At 43.9% G+C, this 25,222-nt stretch overlaps 2 protein-coding genes and 1 non-coding gene across 14 annotated transcripts in view; 2 read left to right on the top strand and 1 right to left on the bottom strand.

Moving 5' to 3' along the window:
* Positions 1-8,352, top strand: part of LOC109881162 (tumor protein D54-like) — a 43,010-nt gene extending 34,658 nt beyond the window's left edge. For 6 of the 12 annotated variants that reach the window (XM_020473317.2, XM_031803630.1, XM_031803629.1 and 3 more), the window contains 2 exons: positions 4,118-4,166; positions 5,336-8,352. In XM_020473317.2, coding sequence (XP_020328906.2) covers positions 4,118-4,166; positions 5,336-5,422 — 136 coding nt within the window. In that variant the 3' untranslated portion in view covers positions 5,423-8,352. Of the gene's footprint in view, positions 1-3,398; positions 3,444-4,117; positions 4,167-5,335 lie in introns of all 12 variants that reach the window. The other 6 variants (XM_031803623.1, XM_031803628.1, XM_031803625.1 and 3 more) reach the window with 3 other exon arrangements.
* A 7,478-nt stretch (positions 8,353-15,830) lies between these two features.
* LOC109881164 (pancreatic progenitor cell differentiation and proliferation factor B) lies at positions 15,831-22,914 on the top strand. Its single transcript, XM_020473321.2, has 5 exons — positions 15,831-16,426; positions 17,795-17,887; positions 18,826-18,903; positions 20,871-20,970; positions 22,435-22,914. Exons 2-5 carry the CDS (start codon positions 17,833-17,835, stop codon positions 22,559-22,561), a joined length of 360 nt encoding a protein of 119 aa, XP_020328910.1. The 5' UTR covers positions 15,831-16,426; positions 17,795-17,832; the 3' UTR covers positions 22,562-22,914.
* Positions 15,842-15,913, bottom strand: trnae-cuc (transfer RNA glutamic acid (anticodon CUC)). The gene has a single exon. It is a non-coding gene; the product is annotated as a tRNA-Glu (tRNA).
* Positions 22,915-25,222: the final 2,308 nt, after the last annotated feature.

Genomic DNA, 25,222 nt, shown 5'->3' with positions numbered 1-25,222 from the left:
CTCTGTGCTCCTGGAACAATCCACTTTACCGACTTCCATCAATTACTATGATCACTTACCGAGAGGTCCTGACTGTTTAATACAACTATAGTCTTTATGCTGCCACTCTGCTTTCTCAAATCAAAATGGATTTGTTCACATGCGCCGAATGCAACAGGTGTAGACTTAACTGTGAGATGCTTCCTTAAGAGCCCTTCGCAACGATGCAGAGTTAAAGAATAATGGTAACACGAGGAATAAAATAAACCAGAATGAAGCTATATACAGGGAGTACCAGATCAATGTGCAGGGGTACGAGGTATTTGAGGTAGGTATGTACATGAAGGCAGGGTAAAGTGACTAGACATCAGGATAGATAATAATAAGGTATTTGAGGTAGGTATGTACATGAAGGCAGGGTAAAGTGACTAGACATCAGGATAGATAATAATAAGGTATTTGAGGTAGATATGTACATGAAGGCAGGGTAAAGTGACTAGACATCAGGATAGATAATAATAAGGTATTTGAGGTAGATATGTACATGAAGGCATGGTAAAGTGACTAGACATCAGGATAGATAATAATAAGGTATTTGAGGTAGATATGTACATGAAGGCATGGTAAAGTGACTAGACATCAGGATAGATAATAATAAGGTATTTGAGGTAGGTATGTACATGAAGGCAGGGTAAAGTGACTAGACATCAGGATAGATAATAATAAGGTATTTGAGGTAGGTATGTACATGAAGGCAGGGTAAAGTGACTAGACATCAGGATAGATAATAATAAGGTATTTGAGGTAGATATGTACATGAAGGCAGGGTAAAGTGACTAGACATCAGGATAGATGAGAGTAAAATAAAGAACTGAGTAGCAGCGGAATGTGTTTATACACTTGGTGGCCAGTTTATTAGGTACACCACCCCTCGTTCACAAAAAATGGATCTCTCCTACAGACAGTGAGTCACGTGGCTGTGGCTATATGAAGCAGGCAGACGGGCATCGAGGCATTCAGTTACTGTTCGATTTGAACGTTAGAATGGGCCAAACTAATTACCTTGACCACTTTTAGCGTGTGAAGATGATCGTGTTATGGTCGTCTGGGCCAGGCGTGCCGGTTCCAGTATCTCAGTAACGGCCAGCCTCCTGGGCTTTTCACTCCAACCCTGTTTTCCTGGAGAGCTAGCCTCCTGGGCTTTTCACGCACAACATGTATCTAGGGCAGGACTCTCCAGCCCTGTTCCTGGAGAGCTACCCTCCTGTAGGTTTTCACTCCAGCCCTGTTCCTGGTCAGCTACCCTCCTATAGGTTCACTCCAACCCTGTTCCTGGTCAGCTACCCTCCTATAGGTTCACTCCAACCCTGTTCCTGGTCAGCTACCCTCCTATAGGTTCACTCCAACCCTGTTCCTGGTCAGCTACCCTCCTATAGGTTCACTCCAACCCTGTTCCTGGTCAGCTACCCTCCTATAGGTTCACTCCAACCCTGTTCCTGGTCAGCTACCCTCCTATAGGTTCACTCCAACCCTGTTCCTGGTCAGCTACCCTCCTATAGGTTCACTCCAACCCCGTTCCTGGTCAGCTACCCTCCTATAGGTTCACTCCAACCCCGTTCCTAGAGAGCTACTCTCCTGTTGGTTTTCACTCCAGCCCCAGTTGTAACTAACCTGATTCAGTTTATCAACCACTTAAATATGAGAATGAGGTGGACTAGATTGGGATTGGAGTGTAAAACCAACGGGACTGTCTTTCTCCAGGAACGGGATTGGAGTGTAAAACCAACGGGACTGTCTTTCTCCAGGAACGGGGTTGGAGTGTAAAACCAACGGGACTGTCTTTCTCCAGGAACAGGGTTAGAGTGTAAAACCAACGGGACTGTCTTTCTCCAGCAACAGGGTTGGAGTGTAAAACCAACGGGACTGTCTTTCTCCAGGAACGGGGTTGGAGTGTAAAACCAACGGGACTGTCTTTCTCCAGGAACAGGGTTGGAGTGTAAAACCAACGGGACTGTCTTTCTCCAGAAACGGGGTTGGAGTGTAAAACCAACGGGACTGTCTTTCTCCAGAAACGGGGTTGGAGTGTAAAACCAACGGGACTGTCTTTCTCCAGAAACGGGGTTGGAGAGCCCTGGTCTTGGGTTTCCAGAGAATGGCTCGACAAACAAACAAAAAAACATCAAGTCAGCTGCAAGCAACAGCTCGTTGATGAGAGAGGTCAATGGAGAACAGCAAGAATCTTTACAAGCTAACACCCGGGCCACAAACGGGCAAATATTTGCGCAGTGCAACAGTGGTGTGCAGAACGGCATCTCCGAACGCATAACTGGTCGGTCCTTGTCACGGATTGGCTATTGCAGCAGACGACCACACCTGGTTCCACTCCTATCAGCTACAAACAAGAAGAAGCAGGGCTAGTTGGGCACACCATCACCAACACTGGACAGAAGAGTGGGAAAATATTGCCTGGTCTGACGAATCCTAGTTCCTTTTGTGTCAAGCTGATGGCAGAGTCATGATTTTGTGTAAGCAGCATGAGTCCATGGCTCCATCATGCCTGGTGTCAACGGTACAGGCTGGTGGGCACACGTTAGGTCCCTTGATACCAATAGAGCAATGTTTCCATACCCCGAAGAATTCAGGCTGTACTGGATGCAAAGGGGTGTACGACCCAGTACTAGATGAGTGTACCTAATAAACTGGCCGCTGAGTTTATAGTCTTGTGAGTGTGCAGAGAGTCTGGGTAACCAATGAACTATTTAGCAGTTTTCGGACTATTTAACTTCTACCCCCCCCCCCCTAGCCATAAGATTGTAATCCCAGAGCCGATGCTCTGGTACCATTTATTTGGCATTTTCTTTGAAAGATACATTTTTGTTCCCCTTCAGGTTATGATTTAATTAATGACTTTATTATTTAAGAGGAGTTCAGTTCATATAAATTAATTCCCTGCATATTTGAATGATTAATTACCGGAGTGGCCTAAGGCACTGCATCTCGGTGCAAGAGGCGTCACTACAGTCCCTGGTTCGAATCCAGGCTGTATCACATTTGTCGCCGTGATCGGGAGTCCCATAGGGCGGCGCACAATTGGCCCAGCGTCGTCCGGGTTTGGCCGGGAGTAGTCCATCTATTGTAAATAATAATTTGTTCTTTTAACTGACTTGCCTAGTTAAATAAATGTAAAAAATGATTAACCTGCAGTGACCACCAGATGGCAGTATCCTCTTTGCACTGACTGACTGACTTGACTAGACTGCAGTCCCACTGGGACCATGTTCCCCTGCGTGTGTGTGTGTGTGACTGCTCCAGTGGTAGGCCTGGCTTTGGGCCTGCCTCGTTGCTTTAATAACCCTCTTCTCCGCTTGGCTCCTAATGCTCTCACTTCTTTGTCTCCCTCCTTTTTAACGCTTACAAAGTAGCAACTACTCCATCCGCCATTCGATAAGTATGCCAGCGATGAGGTAAATTATCTCACATTTGATTTTGGATTTTTTTCTATTTCGTAGTTTTTTTTTTCATCACTTTTAAGTGTCATTTATGAGATTTTAGTGGTTTTTAGAGTAACGGCTGTTGTGGTCTTGTTTGTGGTTTTCTTTATTGTCTTTTTGAATTTCCCATATACAAAATAATGATACGGCACAGCCTTGGGAAAATACCTAGTGGAAACAGTGAGCTCTAACTAAATGAAAATACTCAGTGTGACTTTGATATCCTGTCTGTATGCTTTTCCCTATATATATATATATATATATATGAGCTAAGTCAATACACATCATATGACTGGTAACTCGATGTAAATCAACTCCACTAAGAATATGCCCTGATGAGGCATGAACCTGTCATCTCCCAGAGGTATCCCTGTGGGTGTCTGGCAGTGGACAATCCAAGTAGAATAAAAATGGAGGTTACCACTTACGTTTGTCGTGACCCCTGACCCCTTACGGGAGAGGATCGTTATTTCATTTTTTTGAGTCCGGTGTTTTTATATTAATTCTGTGATCTTCCCATGCGCTCATTTGTAGAATTATTATTATTTTTTTGCTTTACTTTTTAGTAATATATTATATCTGTTTTTAGTAATATATTAAATCTGTTTTTAGTAATATATTAAATCTGTTTTTGTTTTATTTTATAGAAACTCTCCAACCTTCAAGTCGTTTGAGGACAAAGTTGGAAACATCAAGGTGAGCTGAGGGGGGTTGTTGAAATGGGAACATGACGCAGAATAAAACCTTTACGACTCACAACTGGACTGAACCAACCGTAAAAATGGAAAAGTATATTTTTGTAGTTGGTACATTCCATTTGTATCTTCATTGTGAACTGTGCCATTTGCTAATCGTCACCCCTGCGCCATTTGCTAATCGTCACCCCTGCGCCATTTGCTAATCGTCACCCCTGCGCCATTTGCTAATCGTCACCCCTGCGCCATTTGCTAATCGTCACCCCTGCGCCATTTGCTAATCGTCACCCCTGCGCCATTTGCTAATCGTCACCCCTGCGCCATTTGCTAATCGTCACCCCTGCGCCATTTGCTAATCGTCACCCCTGCGCCATTTGCTAATTGTCACCCCCCCAGCCTACAACCGTTTGGCCGGTTGTAGGCTGTCACTGTAAATAAGAATTTTGTTCTTAACTGACTTGCCTAGTTAAATCAAATCAGACGGAAGAGTGTCACATTAACGATTTACCGGTGCTGCTGCACAGGCATTTTGAAAAGTGTACAATCTTTTTAAACGGGTGTTTGATCTATACAAATCTCAGACCTTATTCTCTACAGTCTCACACGGCCCCTTTTTTAAATGAAATGACGTAAGATTTACCCCATACCATCCTCCTCCCCCTTTCTCTCTTCCTCTTTCTCTCTCTCTTCCTCTTTCTCTCTTCCTCTCTTCCTCTTTCTCTCTTTCTCTCTTTCTCTCTTCCTCTTTCTCTCATCCTCTTTCTCTCATTCTCTCTTCCTCTTTCTCTCATTCTCTCTTCCTCTCTTCCTCTTTCTCTCTTCCTCTCTTCCTCTTTCTCTCTTCCTCTCTTCCTCTTTCTCTCTTCCTCTCTTCCTCTTTCTCTCTTCCACTTTCTCTCTTCCTCTTTCTCTCTTCCTCTTTCTCTTTCTCTCCCTCTTTCTCTCCCTCTTCCTCTCTTCCTCTTTCTCTCCCTCTTCCTCTCTTCCTCTTCCTCTCTTCCTCTTCCTCTCTTCCTCTTCCTCTTCCTTTCTCTTCCTCTTTCTCTCTTCCTCTTTCTCTTTCTCTCTTCCTCTTTCTCTTTCTCTCCCTCTTCCTCTTTCTCTCCCTATTTCTCTCTTCCTCTTTCTCTCTTCCTCTTTCTCTCTTCCTCTTTCTCTCTTCCTCTTCAGTACAAGGTGGTTGGAGCCAGAGGTAACGGTGAAGCAGTCCAGTCCCCGACCGACACAAACCCTGTTCAGGACAACGCACCCTTCTGAAGATCCCCCCCCCCCCCCACACACTCCCCTCCTCCTCTCTCTCATCACCGGGACTGTGACATCATCATTAAGCGCCTCATCACTGAGTGACACATGACCTTTGGCCTAAAGAAGTCACCTTCTAATCTCCACATTACTCACTACTGCCTCCCTCGCCTGACCTGGAAAACGTAGTGCCCTATATCATTAATACTACTGCCCAGTCCTAAATCACCCCCTAGCCCCTACTCTGTAGCCCCTACCCTCTCCCTTGTGGAGAACTGAAAGGACTGAAGTGATGTGTGCAGTATGGCAACAATTCCACCTATGCTATGACAGGTCAAGGTGGGAGCCACTACTATATTGTTTAAACCAATAGGTTGATTTGTTGCATATTGCTTACTCTTATCTAGTTCCTTCAGATCTCCACAAGTGCCTAGGAGGTTAGGGGCTAAAGGTACGTTTGGAATCTCCCTCCTCAGCCCCCCCCCTCGCCTACCAAGAGCATGTGCATATCTCATCTCACTGTGCAAATACAAACTACCGCAATATACAACCTGAGGTTACATAACATCAACTCACCACAGCTTGTAAAAAAAATAACAAATGACAACTACGGTAAACCATTTTGTATTATAAAACAATTTTACACTGCTTTGCATAATGTTTTTACATGACTTATCTGTATGTATAAATATATATGAATAAATATATTGTGAACAATTACTGCCAGTCGGCATTCATCGGTAAGTATGGCTGACGTGGAGGCTCAAAGAAAAAGGTAAATAAAAAAACACCATCGACTACAACAATGATCAGTTTGGTGCCCTGCTGAGAGTTTCTGTTTGGTGCCCTGCTGAGAGTTTCTGTTTGGTGCCCTGCTGAGAGTTTCTGTTTGGTGCCCTGCTGAGAGTTTCTGTTGGTGCCCTGCTGAGAGTTTCTGTTTGGTGCCCTGCTGAGAGTTTCTGTTTGGTGCCCTGCTGAGAGTTTCTGTTTGGTGCCCTGCTGAGAGTTTCTGTTTGGTGCCCTGCTGAGAGTTTCTGTTTGGTGCCCTGCTGAGAGTTCAGTTTCTGTTTGGTGCCCTGCTGAGAGTTCGATTTCTGTTTGGTGCCCTGCTGAGAGTTCGATTTCTGTTTGGTGCCCTGCTGAGAGTTCGATTTCTGTTTGGTGCCCTGCTGAGAGTTCGATTTCTGTTTGGTGCCCTGCTGAGAGTTCGATTTCTGTTTGGTGCCCTGCTGAGAGTTCGATTTCTGTTTGGTGCCCTGCTGAGAGTTCGATTTCTGTTTGGTGCCCTGCTGAGAGTTCGATTTCTGTTTGGTGCCCTGCTGAGAGTTCGATTTCTGTTTGGTGCCCTGCTGAGAGTTCGATTTCTGTTTGGTGCCCTGCTGAGAGTTCGATTTCTGTTTGGTGCCCTGCTGAGAGTTCGATTTCTGTTTGGTGCCCTGCTGAGAGTTCGATTTCTGTTTGGTGCCCTGCTGAGAGTTCGATTTCTGTTTGGTGCCCTGCTGAGAGTTCGATTTCTGTTTGGTGCCCTGCTGAGAGTTCGATTTCTGTTTGGTGCCCTGCTGAGAGTTCGATTTCTGTTTGGTGTGTTTCTACAATGTGGAAGCAAGGCTTTAGTGTAAAGACCAGTTTCTACCTTCATCAGATGGCTATCTTTAGGCCTTACTCTTTCAGTCTTATTGCTTTCTGTTACTTTGCTGGTATAAAATAAATGTAATTTTTTTTTCTATTCTTTCTTCATCTGGAAGTTGTAGAATATCGTTTAGCCTGGGAGGTGTTTGCTTTCTCTCTTATTTTATAGGCTCAAGTGTTTACTGTTATTGTGCCACATCTGAAATGATCAACTGTCAAATACAGTCCAGACAGCTCTCTGTGTCCACCATTTTTATTCTAAGAATTGTCCTCGTGCCTCAGGCATAACCCCACCACACACTTGTATGCACACACTCCTGTACCCAGACGTACTCGTACCCACCCTGTGACTAGCTCTACTGTTATTTATATATCAACAACACTTCCTGTTTTGCCAGTGTGCACTAACCCATCCCTCTTTACACTAGAACACAACTTGAAATAGCTTCTATTGGTTTGGTAACAGTCACTTTTGGTTATTTTCAACATGATGTATCTATGGAGATTGTATTCCCCCAATTTAGTGTTACATTTCTATCCAGGGGATGGAGTATTCATTTACCCTTTAACTTTTTATTATCATTATTTTTTATTATTTAGTAGTGATGATCATATTTAGTTTGTGTTTTTTGATGTCTGATTCTTGGTTGGAGTTTAAATAAGGTTTGTTTTTATATTTAATTGCCATCTGTAAATCGTTGCCAATATGTAATTTACCTGTCTGTTACAGATCTCTCTCTCACTTTCAAATTAATACCATAGTTATTATATAGATGATAGGTCTGCTACGATCTGGACCGGTTTCCCCCAGACACAGATCAGACCAGAGAATTTCCGTTAGGAATGCGTTTTAGTCCAGGATTTAGCTTAATCTGTTGGCAGACAGGGCCTCCCTAAGGCAACCCAATTCATGTTTTGTCCGATTTTTATTGGCAAAAGATCTGATCGGTCAAAAAGACCAATTTTAGTGGCGAAAGATCAGAATTGGGCTGCCTGTGTAAGCGCAGCCTTAGTATATTCCGTTGTCTGTGGTTATGACGGCGCAAGGGGAAAGGCAGATGTATCCCATAGATTGTGTAGAGCTACAAAAAACATTGTTTGGGTCTAATGTACATTTTTGGGACGCCACAGCTGAATTTGTTAAAACACATTTATTGAAGGCATGTACAATGTTGGGAATGATAGGAATATATATAGCTTTATTTAGAATGGGAGCCTAGTTGTAGACCTTTAAATGGATATGAGAATGGTGGATGAATTCAAATGTTGGTTTGTCATATGTTGAGAATATCAATAAAGCATTCCTTTAAACAAAGGAGAGTTGTGGGTAATGTTCTAATTTAATCAATCAATCCAATATATTTTTTTATAAAACCCTTTCCCTCAACAGTTCATGAAGTTCTTTACTGTTACCTGGCCTATAGCCTAAAGTGCAAGCGAGAGCACAGTGGCCAGGAAAGGGCATGGAGCGGGGATTAAACTACTGAACAAAAAATATAGTTAGCTGTTGTCATGTTTCATGAGCTGAAATAAGTTATTTTATATTGTGTTTATGTAACAGTATAACTTTAGACCGTCCCCTCGCCCATACCCGGGCGCGAACCAGGGACCCTCTGCACACATCAACAACAGTCACCCTCGAAGCATCGTTACCCATCGCTCCGCGGTCCTTGCAGAGCAAGGGGAACTACTACTTCCGCTAACTAAGCTAGCCGTTTCACATCCGTTACATTTACATCCTCGTTAGTGAGCGTTTCTCCTTTGCCAAGAGGATAATCCATCCATCTGACAGGTGTGGCATATCAAGAAGCTGATTTAAACGCTATTCATTGGGCAAAAATGTTTTAACAATGGCAACTTAATCGAATAAAATGTTATTGGTCACATGCACATATTTAGCAGATGTTATTGTAGGTGTAGTGAAATGCTTCCATTCCTAGCTCCAACAGTGTAGTAGTATCTAACAATGCACATCTAAAAGGAAACCAAATTGAATTAAGAAATATTTCAGGACGAGCAATGTAGGAGTGGCATAGACTAAAATACAGTAGAATAGAATACAGTATATACATATGAGATGAGTAAAGCAGTATGTAAACATTATTAAAGTGACCAGTGATTCCATGTCTGTCACGTTTCTTCAAAATCGAACCCAGAAGCAGACCAGGACAAGGAGAGTAGGAAGAAGGTGAGTATTTATTTACAAGTGAATGTGAGTGGGTAGATACATCCAGGTGGCGTAGCGGGCAGCGGTGGTGAGTTGATGGGAGTAAATAGGTGGATCCAATGGGGAAGCGGAATCCTCCGATGACCAGGCGGGAATGGGGTAAATGATCCGGGTGAGTAACTGAAGACAGAACAAACGGAGGTAAGTTGAAGGCAAGCAAGACGTACAAAACAACAAAACAAATTCTATCCAACTTGAGGCTGATACTATGGCACAACATACTGTTCATGGCTAACGATCCGGCAGGGAATGGATGTCAGGTCAGAGCTTTTGAAGGGGAGAGGTGATGATCAGGACAGGTGTGCAGATTACTGATGGGATACAGGTGCGGGTGAACATCATCTCCCAACAAGCTAATCTGCCCGGCAACCAGACAGGGTGCGTTCCAGGACACCGGAAACACACTCCAGGACAGAAACACAGGCAAACACAGACTCAGGAAGCGGGGTTCGTGACAATGTCTATGTATATGGGGCAGCAGCCTCTAAGGTGCAGGGTTGAGTAACCGGGTGGTAGCCGGCTAGTAATGACCAATTTATGTGTCGGGGGGCTAGGGTCAGTGTGTTATATCTGGAGTACTTCTCCCGTCCTATTCGGTGTCCTATGTGAATCTAAGTGTGCGTTCTCTAATTCTCTCCTTCTCTCGGAGGAGGACCTGAGCCCTAGGACCATGCCCCAGGATTACCTGACATGATGACTCCTTGCTGTCCCCAGTCCACCTGGCCGTGCTGCTGCTCCAGTTTCAACTCTTCTGCCTTCTTATTATTCGAACATGCTGATCATTTATGAACATTTGAACATCTTGGCCATGTTCTGTTATAATCTCCACCCGGCACAGCCAGAAGAGGACTGGCCACCCCACATATGCTCTCTCTAATTCTCTCTTTTTTTTCTCTCTCTCGGAGGACCTGAGCCCTAGGACCATGCCCCAGGACTACCTGACATGATGACTCCTTGCTGTCCCCAGTTCATCTGACTGTGCTGCTGCTCCAGTTTCAACTGTTCTGCCTTATTATTATACGACCATGCTGGTCATTTATGAACATTTGAACATCTTGGCCTTGTTCTGTTATAATCTCCAACCTGCACATCCAGAAGAGCCACCATGCTTCTACACCTGCATTGCTTGCTGTTTGGGGTTTTAGTCTGGGTTTCTGTACAGCACTTTGAGATATCAGCTGATGTACGAAGGGCTATATAAATACATTTGATTTGATTTAATGGTTATTTAACAGTGATGGCTTTGAGATAGAAGCTGTTTTTCAGTCTCTCGGTCCCAGCTTTGATGCACGTGTTCTGACCTTGCCTTCTGGATGATAGTGGGGTGAACAGGCAATAGAATAGAATACAGTATATACACATGAAATGAGTAAAGCAGTATGTAAACATTATTAAAGTGGCCAGTGATTCCATGTCTATGTACAATGGGCTCCAAAATTACTGGCACCTCTGACTGGCAATGCACAAACAATACTTAAAAAAATATATATCAACAATATAATTATAGAAAAACTCAAAATACCAACTTGAGAAATACTGTACTTTGTTTCGTTCCATTGACACATTAATAATTTAATTTAATTAAAAATCTATGTCCTCCAATTCAAGATTTCACAATTATTGTAAAAAAACATCTACCAAAATTTAAACGAGAATTTAAATTCCACTTCTTTAAGTTTAAGTCTTAAGGAACTATATTGAGCCATTTCATCACTTCCTGTTTCACTAGGGTATAAAAATGAGGCAACACGCATGCAATATCCCTTTGTCATCCAACACCATGAAGAAAAAGGAACTGGCAGTTGAAAAGAGATAGATGGTCGTAGACCTTCATAAATCTGGTCATGGCTACAAGAAGATCCACAAACGATTGAATATACCACTGAGCACTGTCAGGGCAAGTATTTTAAAAATTCTAAACGTATAGAACACTTGAAAACCTCACGGGAAGAGGACACACATGCATTTTGACCCCAGGATATGGAGGCGGATGGTGAGAGAAGCAACAAACTACCCCAAAATCAGTGTGAAAGAATTGTGGGCCTTGGGGTCACCAGGTTTTTTTAAAAAAACACCACTAGAAGCCACAACCACAGGCTCTTTGGAAGGGTTGCCAGAAGAAAGCCATTTCTGACCTCCAGACGCAAACGTTATTTAAATTATGACTGGAAGAAGGTGCTCTGGTCAGATGAGACCAAAATGGAACATCAGATACAGCATCGCCATGTTTGGTGCCGAAACAGAGATACAAGGAGAGGCACCTCATACCCACGGTGAAACAGAGATACAAGGAGAGGCACCTCATACCCACGGTGAAACAGAGATACAAGGAGAGGAACCTCATACCCACGGTGAAACAGAGATACAAGGAGAGGCACCTCATACCCACGGTGAAACAGAGATACAAGGAGAGGAACCTCATACCCACGGTGAAACAGAGATACAAGGAGAGGCACCTCATACCCACGGTGAAACAGAGATACAAGGAGAGGCACCTCATACCCACGGTGAAACAGAGATACAAGGAGAGGCACCTCATACCCACGGTGAAACAGAGATACAAGGAGAGGCACCTCATATCCACGGTGAAACAGAGATACAAGGAGAGGCACCTCATACCCACGGTGAAACAGAGATACAAGGAGAGGCACCTCATACCCATGGTGAAACAGAGATACAAGGAGAGGCACCTCATACCCACGGTGAAACAGAGATACAAGGAGAGGCACCTCATACCCACGGTGAAACAGAGATACAAGGAGAGGCACCTCATACCCATGGTGAAACAGAGATACAAGGAGAGGCACCTCATACCCACGGTGAAACAGAGATACAAGGAGAGGCACCTCATACCCACGGTGAAACAGAGATACAAGGAGAGGTACCTCATACCCACGGTGAAACAGAGATACCAGGAGAGGCACCTCATACCCACGGTGAAACAGAGATACAAGGAGAGGCACCTCATACCCACGGTGAAACAGAGATGCATACAAGGAGAGGCACCTCATACCCACGGTGAAACAGAGATACAAGGAGAGGCACCTCATATCCATGGTGAAACAGAGATACAAGGAGAGGCACCTCATACCCACGGTGAAACAGAGATACAAGGAGAGGCACCTCATACCCATGGTGAAACAGAGATACAAGGAGAGGCACCTCATACCCACGGTGAAACAGAGATACAAGGAGAGGCACCTCATACCCACGGTGAAACAGAGATACAAGGAGAGGTACCTCATACCCACGGTGAAACAGAGATGCAAGGAGAGGCACCTCATACCCACGGTGAAACAGAGATACAAGGAGAGGCACCTCATACCCACGGTGAAACAGAGATACAAGGAGAGGCACCTCATACCCACGGTGAAACAGAGATACAAGGAGAGGCACCTCATACCCACGGTGAAACAGAGATACCAGGAGAGGCACCTCATACCCACGGTGAAACAGAGATACAAGGAGAGGCACCTCATACCCACGGTGAAACAGAGATGCATACAAGGAGAGGCACCTCATACCCACGGTGAAACAGAGATACAAGGAGAGGCACCTCATATCCACGGTGAAACAGAGATACAAGGAGAGGCACCTCATACCCACGGTGAAACAGAGATACAAGGAGAGGCACCTCATACCCACAGTGAAACAGAGATGCAAGGAGAGGCACCTCATACCCACGGTGAAACAGAGATACAAGGAGAGGCACCTCATACCCACGGTGAAACAGAGATACAAGGAGAGGCACCTCATACCCACGGTGAAACAGAGATACAAGGAGAGAGAGTCACCTCATACCCACGGTGAAACAGAGATACAAGGAGAGGCACCTCATACCCACTGTGAAACAGAGATACAAGGAGAGGCACCTCATACCCACGGTGAAACAGAGATACAAGGAGAGGCACCTCATATCCATGGTGAAACAGAGATACCAGGAGAGGCACCTCATACCCACGGTGAAACAGAGATACAAGGAGAGGCACCTCATACCCACGGTGAAACAGAGATGCATACAAGGAGAGGCATCACATACCCACGGTGAAACAGAGATACAAGGAGAGGCACCTCATACCCACGGTGAAACAGATGCATACAAGGAGAGGCACCTCATACCCACGGTGAAACAGAGATACAAGGAGAGGCACCTCATACCCACGGTGAAACAGAGATGCATACAAGGAGAGGCATCTCATACCCACGGTGAAACAGAGATGCATACAAGGAGAGGCATCTCATACCCACGGTGAAACAGAGATACAAGGAGAGGCACCTCATACCCACGGTGAAACAGAGATACAAGGAGAGGCATCTCATACCCACGGTGAAACAGAGATACAAGGAGAGGCACCCCATACCCACGGTGAAACAGAGATACAAGGAGAGGCACCTCATACCCACGGTGAAACAGAGATACAAGGAGAGGCATCTCATACCCACGGTGAAACAGAGATACAAGGAGAGGCACCCCATACCCACGGTGTAATATGGAGGTGGGTCAGTGTTGTTTTGGGGCTGTTTTAATGCCAGAGGTCCAGGGTCACTGGTTAAGATTGATGGCATAATGAATTCCACCAAGTATCAGGCAATTTTGGATCACGATCTGGTTGCCTCTGTCAGAAGGCTGGGACTTGGCCGTAGGTGGACTTTCCAACAAGACAATGACCTAAAACATGCGTCAAGATCCACACAGAAATGGTTGGGTGACGACAAAATCAATGTTCTGTCATCTGTCGCCGGACCTCAATCCAATGGAAATCCTGTGGGCTGAGTGGAAGAGGCCAGTTGATAAGCACAAACCCAAGAATGGGAAGGATCTTGAAAGGATTTGCATAGAGGAATGGTCCAAAATCCCTCCAAATGTGTTCCTTAACCTTGTCAAACATTAGAAGAAAAGACTCCATGCTGTTGTCCTTGCCAGAGGTGGTGGCACTAAGTACTAAATGAGGAGTGACAATAATTATGATGAAACCTTGATTTTGGTTAAATGTATTTTGAGTTTCTCTGTCATTTTATTATTTCTTTATTTTTTTAAGTATTATTTTTTAAAGTATTGTTTGTGCCAGTCAGGGGTGCCAGTGAATTTGGAGCCCACTGTGTACAGGGAAGCAGGGTTGAGTAACCGGGTGGTGGCCGGCTAGGGACTGCTATTCAACAGTGTGATGGCCTTGAGATAAAAGCTGTTTTTCAGTCTCTCAGTCTCAGCTTTGATGCACCTGTACTGACCTCGCCTTCTGGGTTATAGCAGGGTGAACAGACAGTGGCTCGGGTGGTTGTTGTCCTTGATGATATTTTTGGCCTTCCTGGGACATCGGGTGGTGTAGTTGTCCTGGAGGGAAGGCAGTGTGCCCCCGGTGATGCGTTGGGTAGACCGCAACATCCTCTGGAGAGCCCTGCGGTTACAGGCGGTGCAGTTGTCGTACCAGGCGGTGATACAGCCCGACAGGATGCTCTCAATTGTGACAAGCCAAATTTATTCAGCCTCCTGAGGTTGAAGAGGCATCTGGAAAATTCACCCACAAATATAACTAGACGATTCTGTGCTTTCAACTTTGTGGCAACAGTTTGGGGAAGACCCTTTCCTGTTTCAACATGACAAAGTGAGGTCGAGATCGGTGTGGAAGATCTTGACTGGCCTGCACAGAGCCTTGACCTCAACCCCACCAAACACCTTTGGGATGAATTGGAACGCCGACTGTGAGCCAGGACTAATCGCCCAACATCAGTACCCAACCTCACTAATGCTCTTGTGGCTGAATGGAAGCAAGTCCCCCTGCAGCAATGTTCCAACATCTAGGGGGGGGGGACCAACTCCGTGTTAATGCCAATGATTTTTGAATGAGATATTTGATGAGCAGTCAGTCCACATATGTTTGGTCATGTAGTGTAGCGACTAAAACATAATTTTATTTGAAACTTTTCTTACATGTGTATACAATTTCATAGGCCTTTGTCTATTATGAGTACTTGGGAACAGATGACCAAATATTAAAATCACTCGGGGCTGTTTTCCTGGTGTTTTTACAGTCTTTAATGTCATAGAATGACATTATCACCGCCTGGTACAGCAACTGCCCCCGGCCGCAACCGCAGGGCTCTCCAGAGGGTGGTGCAGTCTGCCCAACACATCACCGGGGCCAAACTACATGCCCTCCAGGACACGTACACCACCGGATGTCACAGGAAGACCAAAAAGATCATCAAGGACAACAACCACCCGAGCCACTTCTTGTTCATCCCGCTATCATCCAGAATGATCCATATGTTTACATATCTTGCATTACTCATATGTATATACTGTATTCTATTCTACTGTATCTTAGTCAATGCCGCTTTGACATTGCTCATCCATATATTTATTACATTCTTAATTCATCATTCCTTTACTTAGATGTGTATATTGTGAAATTGTTAGATATTACTGCTCTGTTGTAGCTAGAAACACAAGCATTTCGTAACACCCGCATACATTGCTTAAACACGTGCACGTGACCAATAATATTTTGATTTGATTTGAAGAGGACGTGACAATCTACTAAGGTCTGTTGATAGGAGATCTATTGTTAAAACAGTTGTTCCCTGACCGGGAATCGAACCCGGGCCGCGGCGGTGAGAGCGCCGAATCCTAACCACTAGACCACCAGGGAAGTTATAGTTTATCGGTATTGGAAACAATTTGATAAATATAATAATTGTTGATAGATAAATATGTATATATTGTTTTACAATTGTTGACAGATAAATATGTATATATATATTTCTTTTACAATTGTTGACAGATAAATATGTATTTATTTACTATATTTTATAAATAGTTTTATAAGCCGTTTTTTTTTCTGAGCAAACACACTCTTGTCAACCCACTTGCACGTCGTGCACGAATGAAAATCAAACCCCTCCTTGTCTGACCAACATCCGAGTGTCTTCCTCGTAGTATAAAACCACTCGCCAATCCTTCATTCTGGCAACAACAAAAAAAAACCGAACATTTACTGCGAATATATTTCACTACTTATTACAGGGTCGTTAGAGAGGGTTTTATTTACACCAAACAACATCTATTTTATAAATGGGCCCCGTCGTCCAAGCGTTAACTCCCTTACTCGTCTCGCAGATTGACTTGGGTGCAGCACGTCTCTTGGGTAACAAACAAAAGAAAGGTGAGATTTTGTTTTAAACTGCATTTTAATGATGAATACAGTGATGCTAAGTTAGTTAGCTAATGCTAATGATGCTCTCGGTCATTATAAGGTTGTGTTTTGGACATTTTGATAATAGCACGAAGTCATCGTGATTTCAGTCTTACAGACTCGGATCTTTTTTTTTCTTGTAATTTGTTTGCAGCTAAACTCACTTTCATGTTATTGTTTGCCAACATTACCGAGGAAGATTTGCTTTTTGACATTTTATCTCGACAAATGTATATTTTTTTTTAGGTCTTTCGTCCCAAATGGACAACATGTTATTCTAGGTAACGTTTTGTCGAGTTAGCTTTTTCCTTCAACAACAGACCATCATATGATATGTTTCTAAACTCAAGTTTGTCATTTTCGTTCACGTTTTTTGTTAAAGAATGGGAACATTGTAAGTTAGCTAGGCGCCTAACTACACCTTGCTAGATATCTTAACGTTAGCTAGCTAGTTATGTACCACACGGTTTGGGTTAGGTCAGGTTTAGGTTTGGGTTAGGTCAGGTTTAGGTTTGGGTTAGGTCAGGTTTGGGTTAGGTTTAGGTCATGGTTAGGGTCAGGTTTTGGTCATGGTTAGGGTCAGGTTTTGGTCATGGTTAGGTTTAGGACATGGTCCCTGAGTTTAGCACACCCACATGACTTAAGATATTGTAATTTTGGGTCGAGAGTGGTTATACCTTTGGGTGGTTAGACCGTTCGTCCGGTAACCGAAAGGTTAATTGGGCAGAATCCCGGAGCTGACCAGGTAAAAAAAACGTTTGTTCTTCTCCTGAACAAGGCAGTTAACCCACGGTTCCTAGACCAGTTAACCCACGGTTCCTAGACCAGTTAACCCACGGTTCCTAGACCAGTTAACCCACGGTTCCTAGACCAGTTAACCCACGGTTCCTAGACCAGTTAACCCACGGTTCCTAGACCAGTTAACCCACGGTTCCTAGACCAGTTAACCCACGGTTCCTAGACCAGTTAACCCACGGTTCCTAGACCAGTTAACCCACGGTTCCTAGACCAGTTAACCCACGGTTCCTAGACCAGTTAACCCACGGTTCCTAGACCAGTTAACCCACGGTTCCTAGACCAGTTAAATACCTTGTCATTTGTGTTTAGTAGTATCAGATGCCTACATTAATGTCACAGAACAGATGGTAGCTTACACACTAACAATTTGAGACAGCCTTGCCAGTAATGTTTGCTTCAATATTGGTCATATAGATAAGTGTGGGAGGTGTTCCTGTATGTACTTAGCCAGCCATGCATTCTGAAGAACTGCAAAAAAAACTTGTGCTATAATGTCTGGCTTTGTACAAATGTTTGACTTCTAGTCTCCCTTTCTTCCAGGGTTTCTATCTAACGCAATATTCAACAAGATCTGAAGAATGGCAGCGATCAACGCAGGCGGTTCTCTTGTTGCTACCAATGACTACTACCGAAGTGAGTAACTCTTGGGCCGGGACATGTCTTAACAAACGAAGCCCTCAGGACCTAACTTAATCAAGCTCCATCAGTGTGATTTTCCTTTGTCTTTGGAAGCATTGAAAACTGTCATGCAAGTAAAAAATCAGTCAAATGTTTGGATATACCTACAGTTTTACTTATTTAAAAAAAAAAAACTATTTTCTACATTGTAGAATAATAGTGAAGACATCAAACTATGAAATAACACATATGGATTCATGTAGTAACCAAAAAAGTTAAACAAATCAAAAATATATTTTAGATTCTTAAAAGTAGCCACCCTTTACCTTGATGACAGCTTTGCACATTCTTGGCATTCTCTCAACCAGCTTCATGAGGTAGTCACCTGGAATGCATTTCAGTTAACAGGCGTGCATTGTTAGAAGTTAATTTGTGGAATTTCTTTCCTCAATGCGTTTGAGCCAGTCAGTTTTGTTGTGACAAGGTAGGGGTGCTATACAGAAGATGGCCCTATTTGGTAAAATACCAAGTCCATATTATGGCAAGAACAGCTCAAATAAGCAAAGAGAAATGACAGTCCATCATTACTTTAAGACATGAAGGTCAGTCAATACGGAAAAATTCAAGAACTTTGAAAGTTTCTTCAAATGCAGTCGCAAAAACCATCAAGCGCTATGATGAAACTGGCTCCCATGAGGACTGCCACAGGAAAGGAAGACCCAGAGTTACCTCTGCTGCAGAGGATAAGTTCATTAGAGTTAACTGCACCTCAGAAATTGTGGGGATCAAACCGTGGTCATGAATGGGTTGTGTTGTCCAGCCCTATCCTGATACAGTGACAGGAGAATGGATTGATCTTGTGACAATAGCCTCGGTCTGGACTGGGCTTGTAAAGGTACTGAATGAGTTGTCCTGTACAAACCTAACAATCCTATTGGTTTAACTTTCCCCAGGGCGCATCGGCTCCACCTCCAGCAGCAGCTCCTGTGGCAGTTCAGAGTACAGTGGGGAGGTCATTCCACACCATCCAGGTACACAAAGCAAGCATATGGGTGCTGGTGGGAAATGTGTCTGTGGTAGGGACCGTGTTCAGGGGTGGTACTGGGAGTTAACCCAAACTGGTGGGGTAGAGACTGTGTTCAGGGGTGGTACTGGGAGTTAACGAACTGGTGGGGTGGGGACTGTGGTACTGGGAGTTCCCAAACTGTTGGGGTAGGGACCGTGTGAGTATGGTGATACTGGTATAGTCCCAGTCTTACTACATGGTAGTCCTTTTAAGGTTGGTGACTGTAGGATTCCCTTGCTGTGAGTTGAGCCAGTCAGTTGGTGATGTCATGGCACTGTGCCCTGAGGCAGCAGAGAATGGCAGGCAGTCTTTCCACAGTGATAAGGTTGTTTAGTGAGTTATGTGACAGTTCAGGTGTTCTTGGAACTGAAATTGAGATCCTAACCGAATTGGATCTGTGAAATTCCCATCTGACACCACCAGGACCAGGTCTTTTTTTTTGGGGGGGGATCAATTGCTGATTCGGATCTGAGGTGGACCAGATCCGTTGAGAATTACATTGGGGTCTACACTACAGCTTAGTATTTTCATAAATTATGTCCCTAATGGCTCTCTGTCTCTCCAGAATGCTCTCTGTCTCTCCAGAATGCTCTCTGTCTCTCCAGAATGCTCTCTGTCTCTCCAGAATGCTCTCTGTCTCTCCAGAATGCTCTCTGTCTCTCCAGAATGCTCTCTGTCTCCCACTAATTTGTGCACTTTCATTGTGTGAATTGTTTGCCCTTTTTGTTGATATATGTATATGTATATGTATATGTATATGTATATGTATATATATGTATGTGTGTATGTATATGTATATGTGTATATGTGTATATATATGTATATGTGTATATATGTATATGTATATGTATATATATGTATATATGTATATGTGTATATGTGTATATGTATATGTGTATATGTATATGTATATATATATATGTATATGTATATGTGTATATGTATGTATGTGTATATGTATATATATATATGTGTATATGTATATGTATATATATATATGTGTATATATATGTATATGTATATGTATATATATATATGTGTATATATATATGTATATATATGTATATATGTGTGTGCCTGGCCTGTAGGTCTATAAAAGTTTGAGGGTTTCTTATTTTATTTGACCTTTGTTTAACCAGGCAAGTCAGTTAAGAACAAATTCTTATTTTCAATGGCGGCCTAGGAACAGTGGGTTAACTACCTGTTCAGGGGCAGAACGACAGATTTTGTACCTTGTCAGCTCGGGGGTTTGAACTTTCAACCTTGCGGTTACTAGTCCAACGCTCTAACCACTAGGCTTTGTCAAAAATAGCTGGCAATGCTAGCAAGCGTGATACTACATCTAAAGTCAATCTGGTGACGTCAAAATGACGAGGGGAAAAGTTTTCCAACTAATGATTTGCCTCCTTGTTGAATGTCCTTGTATTTCCAAGCCACTGTAATGCATCTTTTGTAATTTTCATCGGCGCTCATTGATGATGCGTTGAGTAGAAGGCTCAGTCGGGGGCATCAGTCCAAAACAAACATTCAAAACTCTTATTGTGATGAAACGCCCAACCCATGAATAGCGAGGGCTCAAGTTAGACAGAGCGAGGAAGACCGATGAAGGAGAGTAATTTAATTTTTTTACTGAACCAACTGCCATGTGTAGCTAATTCAATTTTATTATATATTTTTTTTAGATGGTAGTTATTTTTATCAGGGTATTTTATTGAAATAATTTCAAATCTGGTCTTATTTTTTAAAACATATTTTCACACCGGTCCGTGGCTACTGAGCGTGATCCGATCTGAACTATAGAATTCAGGTCATCGGGTCACTGTATATCCGTGAACACCTCTTATGTATTATGTTGGGGCTATTATATAGGCAATTGTCTTATGTTTAGTCATTTTATGTGTGTTTGACCTCGTTGTTAATCTTGTTTCTCAGGTCTGCCCAAACAAGACTCTGGACATTGGTGGTCCAGCTTCTTCTTTGGGAAGCAGAACCAGCCAGGAATGACCACTCTGACGGAGGAGGCCAAGCAGAAGTAAGTTAAAGCAAAATGGTGCCATTTATTTCAATGCATTCCAATGGCCATAGACTTTCAATGGAGAAATGTCCATTCATAGCTCCTCCCACACATATGCTTGGCTCAGCAAACCGTTAACCCCGCCCTCACACTATGATTGTTGAGGTGACTATAACCTTCCTGATAGCTACTCTTGTAAAGGTGAGATTGCAAGTGTTCATAAATGGGGGGGGGGGGGGGACAAACTGATTCTTGGTTGGGCTGTTTTTATTGGCTTTTAAAGAGAAAGGTGCTTATCTTAAGTTATATAGTCCCATAGTGAATGTGCTTACATTTATACAGACTCATTTGGTCAGAAGAGGTGTTCTAGAATACAGGCCTTCTAGAATACAGGCCTTCTAGAATACAGGCCTTCTAGAATACAGGCCTTCTAGAATACAGGCCTTCTAGAATACAGGCTTATTAATATCAAACAAATAAAAGAATGAGCATCTGTAATTTCACACAAATGTAGGCGTAGCAGGGTTTGTGTAGCCTACAGCCTTGTAGGATCGTTATTCAGATGGTCATATCCTTATACTGTCCTTCTCTCACACTGGGATTTATGGTATTACTGGCTTAGTACACAAGGGGGCACAACAACAGAATCCCGCTAAATCCATAGGGCATTTTACCAGAATGCTAGCAAAACCCCGCTAAATCCCATAGGGCGTCTTACCAGAATGTTAGCAAAAGCCCGCTAAATCCCATAGGGCGTCTTACCAGAATGCTAGCAAAAGCCCGCCAAATCCCATAGGGCGTCTTACCAGAATGCTAGCAAAAGCCCGCCAAATCCCATAGGGCGTCTTACCAGAATGTTAGCAAAAGCCCGCTAAATCCCATAGGGCGTCTTACCAGAATGCTAGCAAAAGCCCGCCAAATCCCATAGGGCGTCTTACCAGAATGCTAGCAAAAGCCCGCCAAATCCCATAGGGCGTCTTACCAGAATGCTAGCAAAACCCCGCTAAATCCCATAGGGCGTCTTACCAGAATGCTAGCAGAGTTTGTACACATCAGCAAAAACCAGCTATTTAAGTGTTGTGAAACAACTTCAACTAGTAGTCAACTCATTGGCTGACATTTCCAAACCCTTATTATAGGGCATTGTCTTGCTTGATGAATACTTCCTCCTGGGTCCCCCACTATGACAGACAGCTTTCTGACACACTAAGGGCATAATCTTCATGGCAATTTCATCTGCAACATTAAGCAAGGTGCTCCCTGCTGCATTACAATGCCATTTTTCCTTGTTCTCACACTCAACCTCTCGCCCTCCCTAAACAACTCCTCCTTGCATCACACTCAACCTGTCCTCTATCCCTGGGAATTGAACCGGTGACCTTTTGCATTGTTAGTGCTACAGTCTTACCAACTGAGCCACGCAGGACACCCTTACCATCTCCCCGTTTTGCTTTGCGCTCACACTCTACCTCTCTCTTCCAGGGCGGCGGCCATGACTGTGACCAACGGCCAGGTGACCTGCGTTGCCAGGGAGATGGTGATGAAGAGGCAGGTCAGCGAGGGCAGCAAAGCCGGGACGTCCGAGCCGGGGAGTCCACCCCCGTCCTGAGAGATGGGACAAACGCTAGGAGACCGAGGCTGCGTCCTCATTCCCTAAACCCTTGATTCTGTTCCATCCTCCACACTACATAGAATGTATGCCTGTTACATTGCTTCATACTAGGTAGTATGGATATTGGAACGTAGCGTTTTAGTTTTTTTTGTCTTAGTAGGACAGGCTGACAATGATCGTTGTTTTTATTTTGTATCCTGTTTTTTAATCTATGAACAAAATATATATATATATAAACTTTTTTACATTTGTACTTATCTGTAACACCGTGGTGCCCTAAACTTTTTGTTAACTTCTCCACTTTGTCACTCTGTGATTGCAGATGTCTAGTAAAAGTCACCTCAGCCTAATTATGGACTTGTCTGTCATTTTTCTGTTTCTTTCAATGGAATTTATTGCTCTGAAAACAATCTTGGTATGCCGAACAGTCAACTGGTTACCCTGGGCACTCAGTTTCCAACAGTCAACTGGTTACCCCGGGCACTCAGTTTCCAACAGTCAACTGGTTACCCCGGGCACTCAGTTTCCAACAGTCAACTGGTTACCCCGGGCACTCTGTTTCCAACAGTCAACTGGTTACCCCGGGCACTCAGTTTCCAACAGTCAACTGGTTACCCCGGGCACTCAGTTTCCAACAGTCAACTGGTTACCCCGGGCACTCAGTTTCCAACAGTCAACTGGTTACCCCGGGCACTCGGTTTCCAACAGTCAACTGGTTACCCCGGGCACTCGGTTTCCAACAGTCAACTGGTTACCCCGGGCACTCGGTTTCCAACAGTCAACTGGTTACCCCGGGCACTCGGTTTCCAACAGTCAACTGGTTACCCCGGGCACTCAGTTTCCAACAGTCAACTGGTTACCCCGGGCACTCAGTTTCCAACAGTCAACTGGTTACCCCGGGCACTCAGTTTCCAACAGTCAACTGGTTACCCCGGGCACTCAGTTTCCAACAGTCAACTGGTTACCCCGGGCACTCAGTTTCCAACAGTCAACTGGTTACCCCGGGCACTCAGTTTCCAACAGTCAACTGGTTACCCCGGGCACTCAGTTTCCAACAGTCAACTGGTTACCCCGGGCACTCAGTTTCCAACAGTCAACTGGTTACCCCGGGCACTCAGTTTCCAACAGTCAACTGGTTACCCCGGGCACTCAGTTTCCAACAGTCAACTGGTTACCCCGGGCACTCAGTTTCCAACAGTCAACTGGTTACCCCGGGCACTCAGTTTCCAACAGTCAACTGGTTACCCCGGGCACTCAGTTTCCAACAGTCAACTGGTTACCCCGGGCACTCAGTTTCCAACAGTCAACTGGTTACCCCGGGCACTCAGTTTCCAACAGTCAACTGGTTACCCCGGGCACTCAGTTTCCAACAGTCAACTGGTTACCCCGGGCACTCAGTTTCCAACAGTCAACTGGTTACCCCGGGCACTGTTTTCCAACAGTCAACTGGTTACCCCGGGCACTGTTTTCCAACAGTCAACTGGTTACCCCGGGCACTGTTTTCCAACAGTCAACTGGTTACCCCGGGCACTCAGTTTACAACAGTCAACATTCAAAGGATCAGACCCTATAGAGAACATGCATTTCTTTATATTTTATTACCAGTATAATTTTTGTACGTTTACACACTCTCAGGAATGTCATAAATTAGGAATAATTAGCTTCCCTACATAAAATAAATTAACCTTCACACATCTAGATCTATGGGCAGGGGTTTAAGCTGTAGAACCCAGTTCCTACATTTGAATATAAAAATAGATTTTTATCAAACAAAACTATGCTACATTTTATGGGACCCTCAGGATGACAAATCTTGAGTCGAGACAACATATCGTCTGACACTTAGGTTCTACTCTGGTACGGTACTCTTGAAACGGACGCAGAGAAAAGCTACGACCAGAACAGGATTCCTCAGCTGAATAGCACAGCGCTAGCTACAGAGTCAGTTTTATCTACAGTACCTGGGGTGAATGTCTCAGCAGGCTGTGACAGGCTGGACCAGATGGCTGTCTGGCTCTGTTCTCCCTTCAGATAGCAGAATGGTATCCCCATCTTAGCATTCTCACTACTATGTAGAAAGCCATCTCTTCGCTTCCCACAGAAACCAGTCGGTTGGACTGTAACTTAACCTTGACCGTATCATAACCCCGACAAATGGCTCCTATTCACCCGGAATCATTCATACACTCTGAGGCAGTCCCCTATGCCTAAACACAATGCACATAGATTCCCCCTAACCCATAACAGGATCATTACTACGGATGATTCTAGAAAAGGTTCTTGAGTCATAACGGCCTCCAACAGCACCATTTGTATTTTATCTTACCGTGTTGAGAAAAGCTTTCTCCAGCATTCTGCTATTTTATATTGAGAGATACATTTCTATACCTCAAAGAAAGGAAAAGTGCTTATGATCGGCGGATATTTTATTTTAATTGAACCTTTTATTTATCTAGGCAAGTCAGTTGAGAACAAATTCTTATTTACAATGGCGGCCTACCAAAAGGCAGAAAGGCCTGAGGGGACTGGGGCCTGAGATTAAAAATATATTTTATGGTTTTACTTGGTAAATCAAGTGAGGTTGGTTCCATAAAACATAAAAATAGATATACAAATTACACTTCCATCAGAGGTTAATGTTTGTATATATAAAGCACA

This window comes from Oncorhynchus kisutch, linkage group LG24 (genome assembly GCF_002021735.2).
Source record: "Oncorhynchus kisutch isolate 150728-3 linkage group LG24, Okis_V2, whole genome shotgun sequence".
Taxonomy (NCBI): Eukaryota; Metazoa; Chordata; class Actinopteri; order Salmoniformes; family Salmonidae; genus Oncorhynchus; species Oncorhynchus kisutch.
This window is presented reverse-complemented; position numbering and strand designations above follow the sequence as displayed.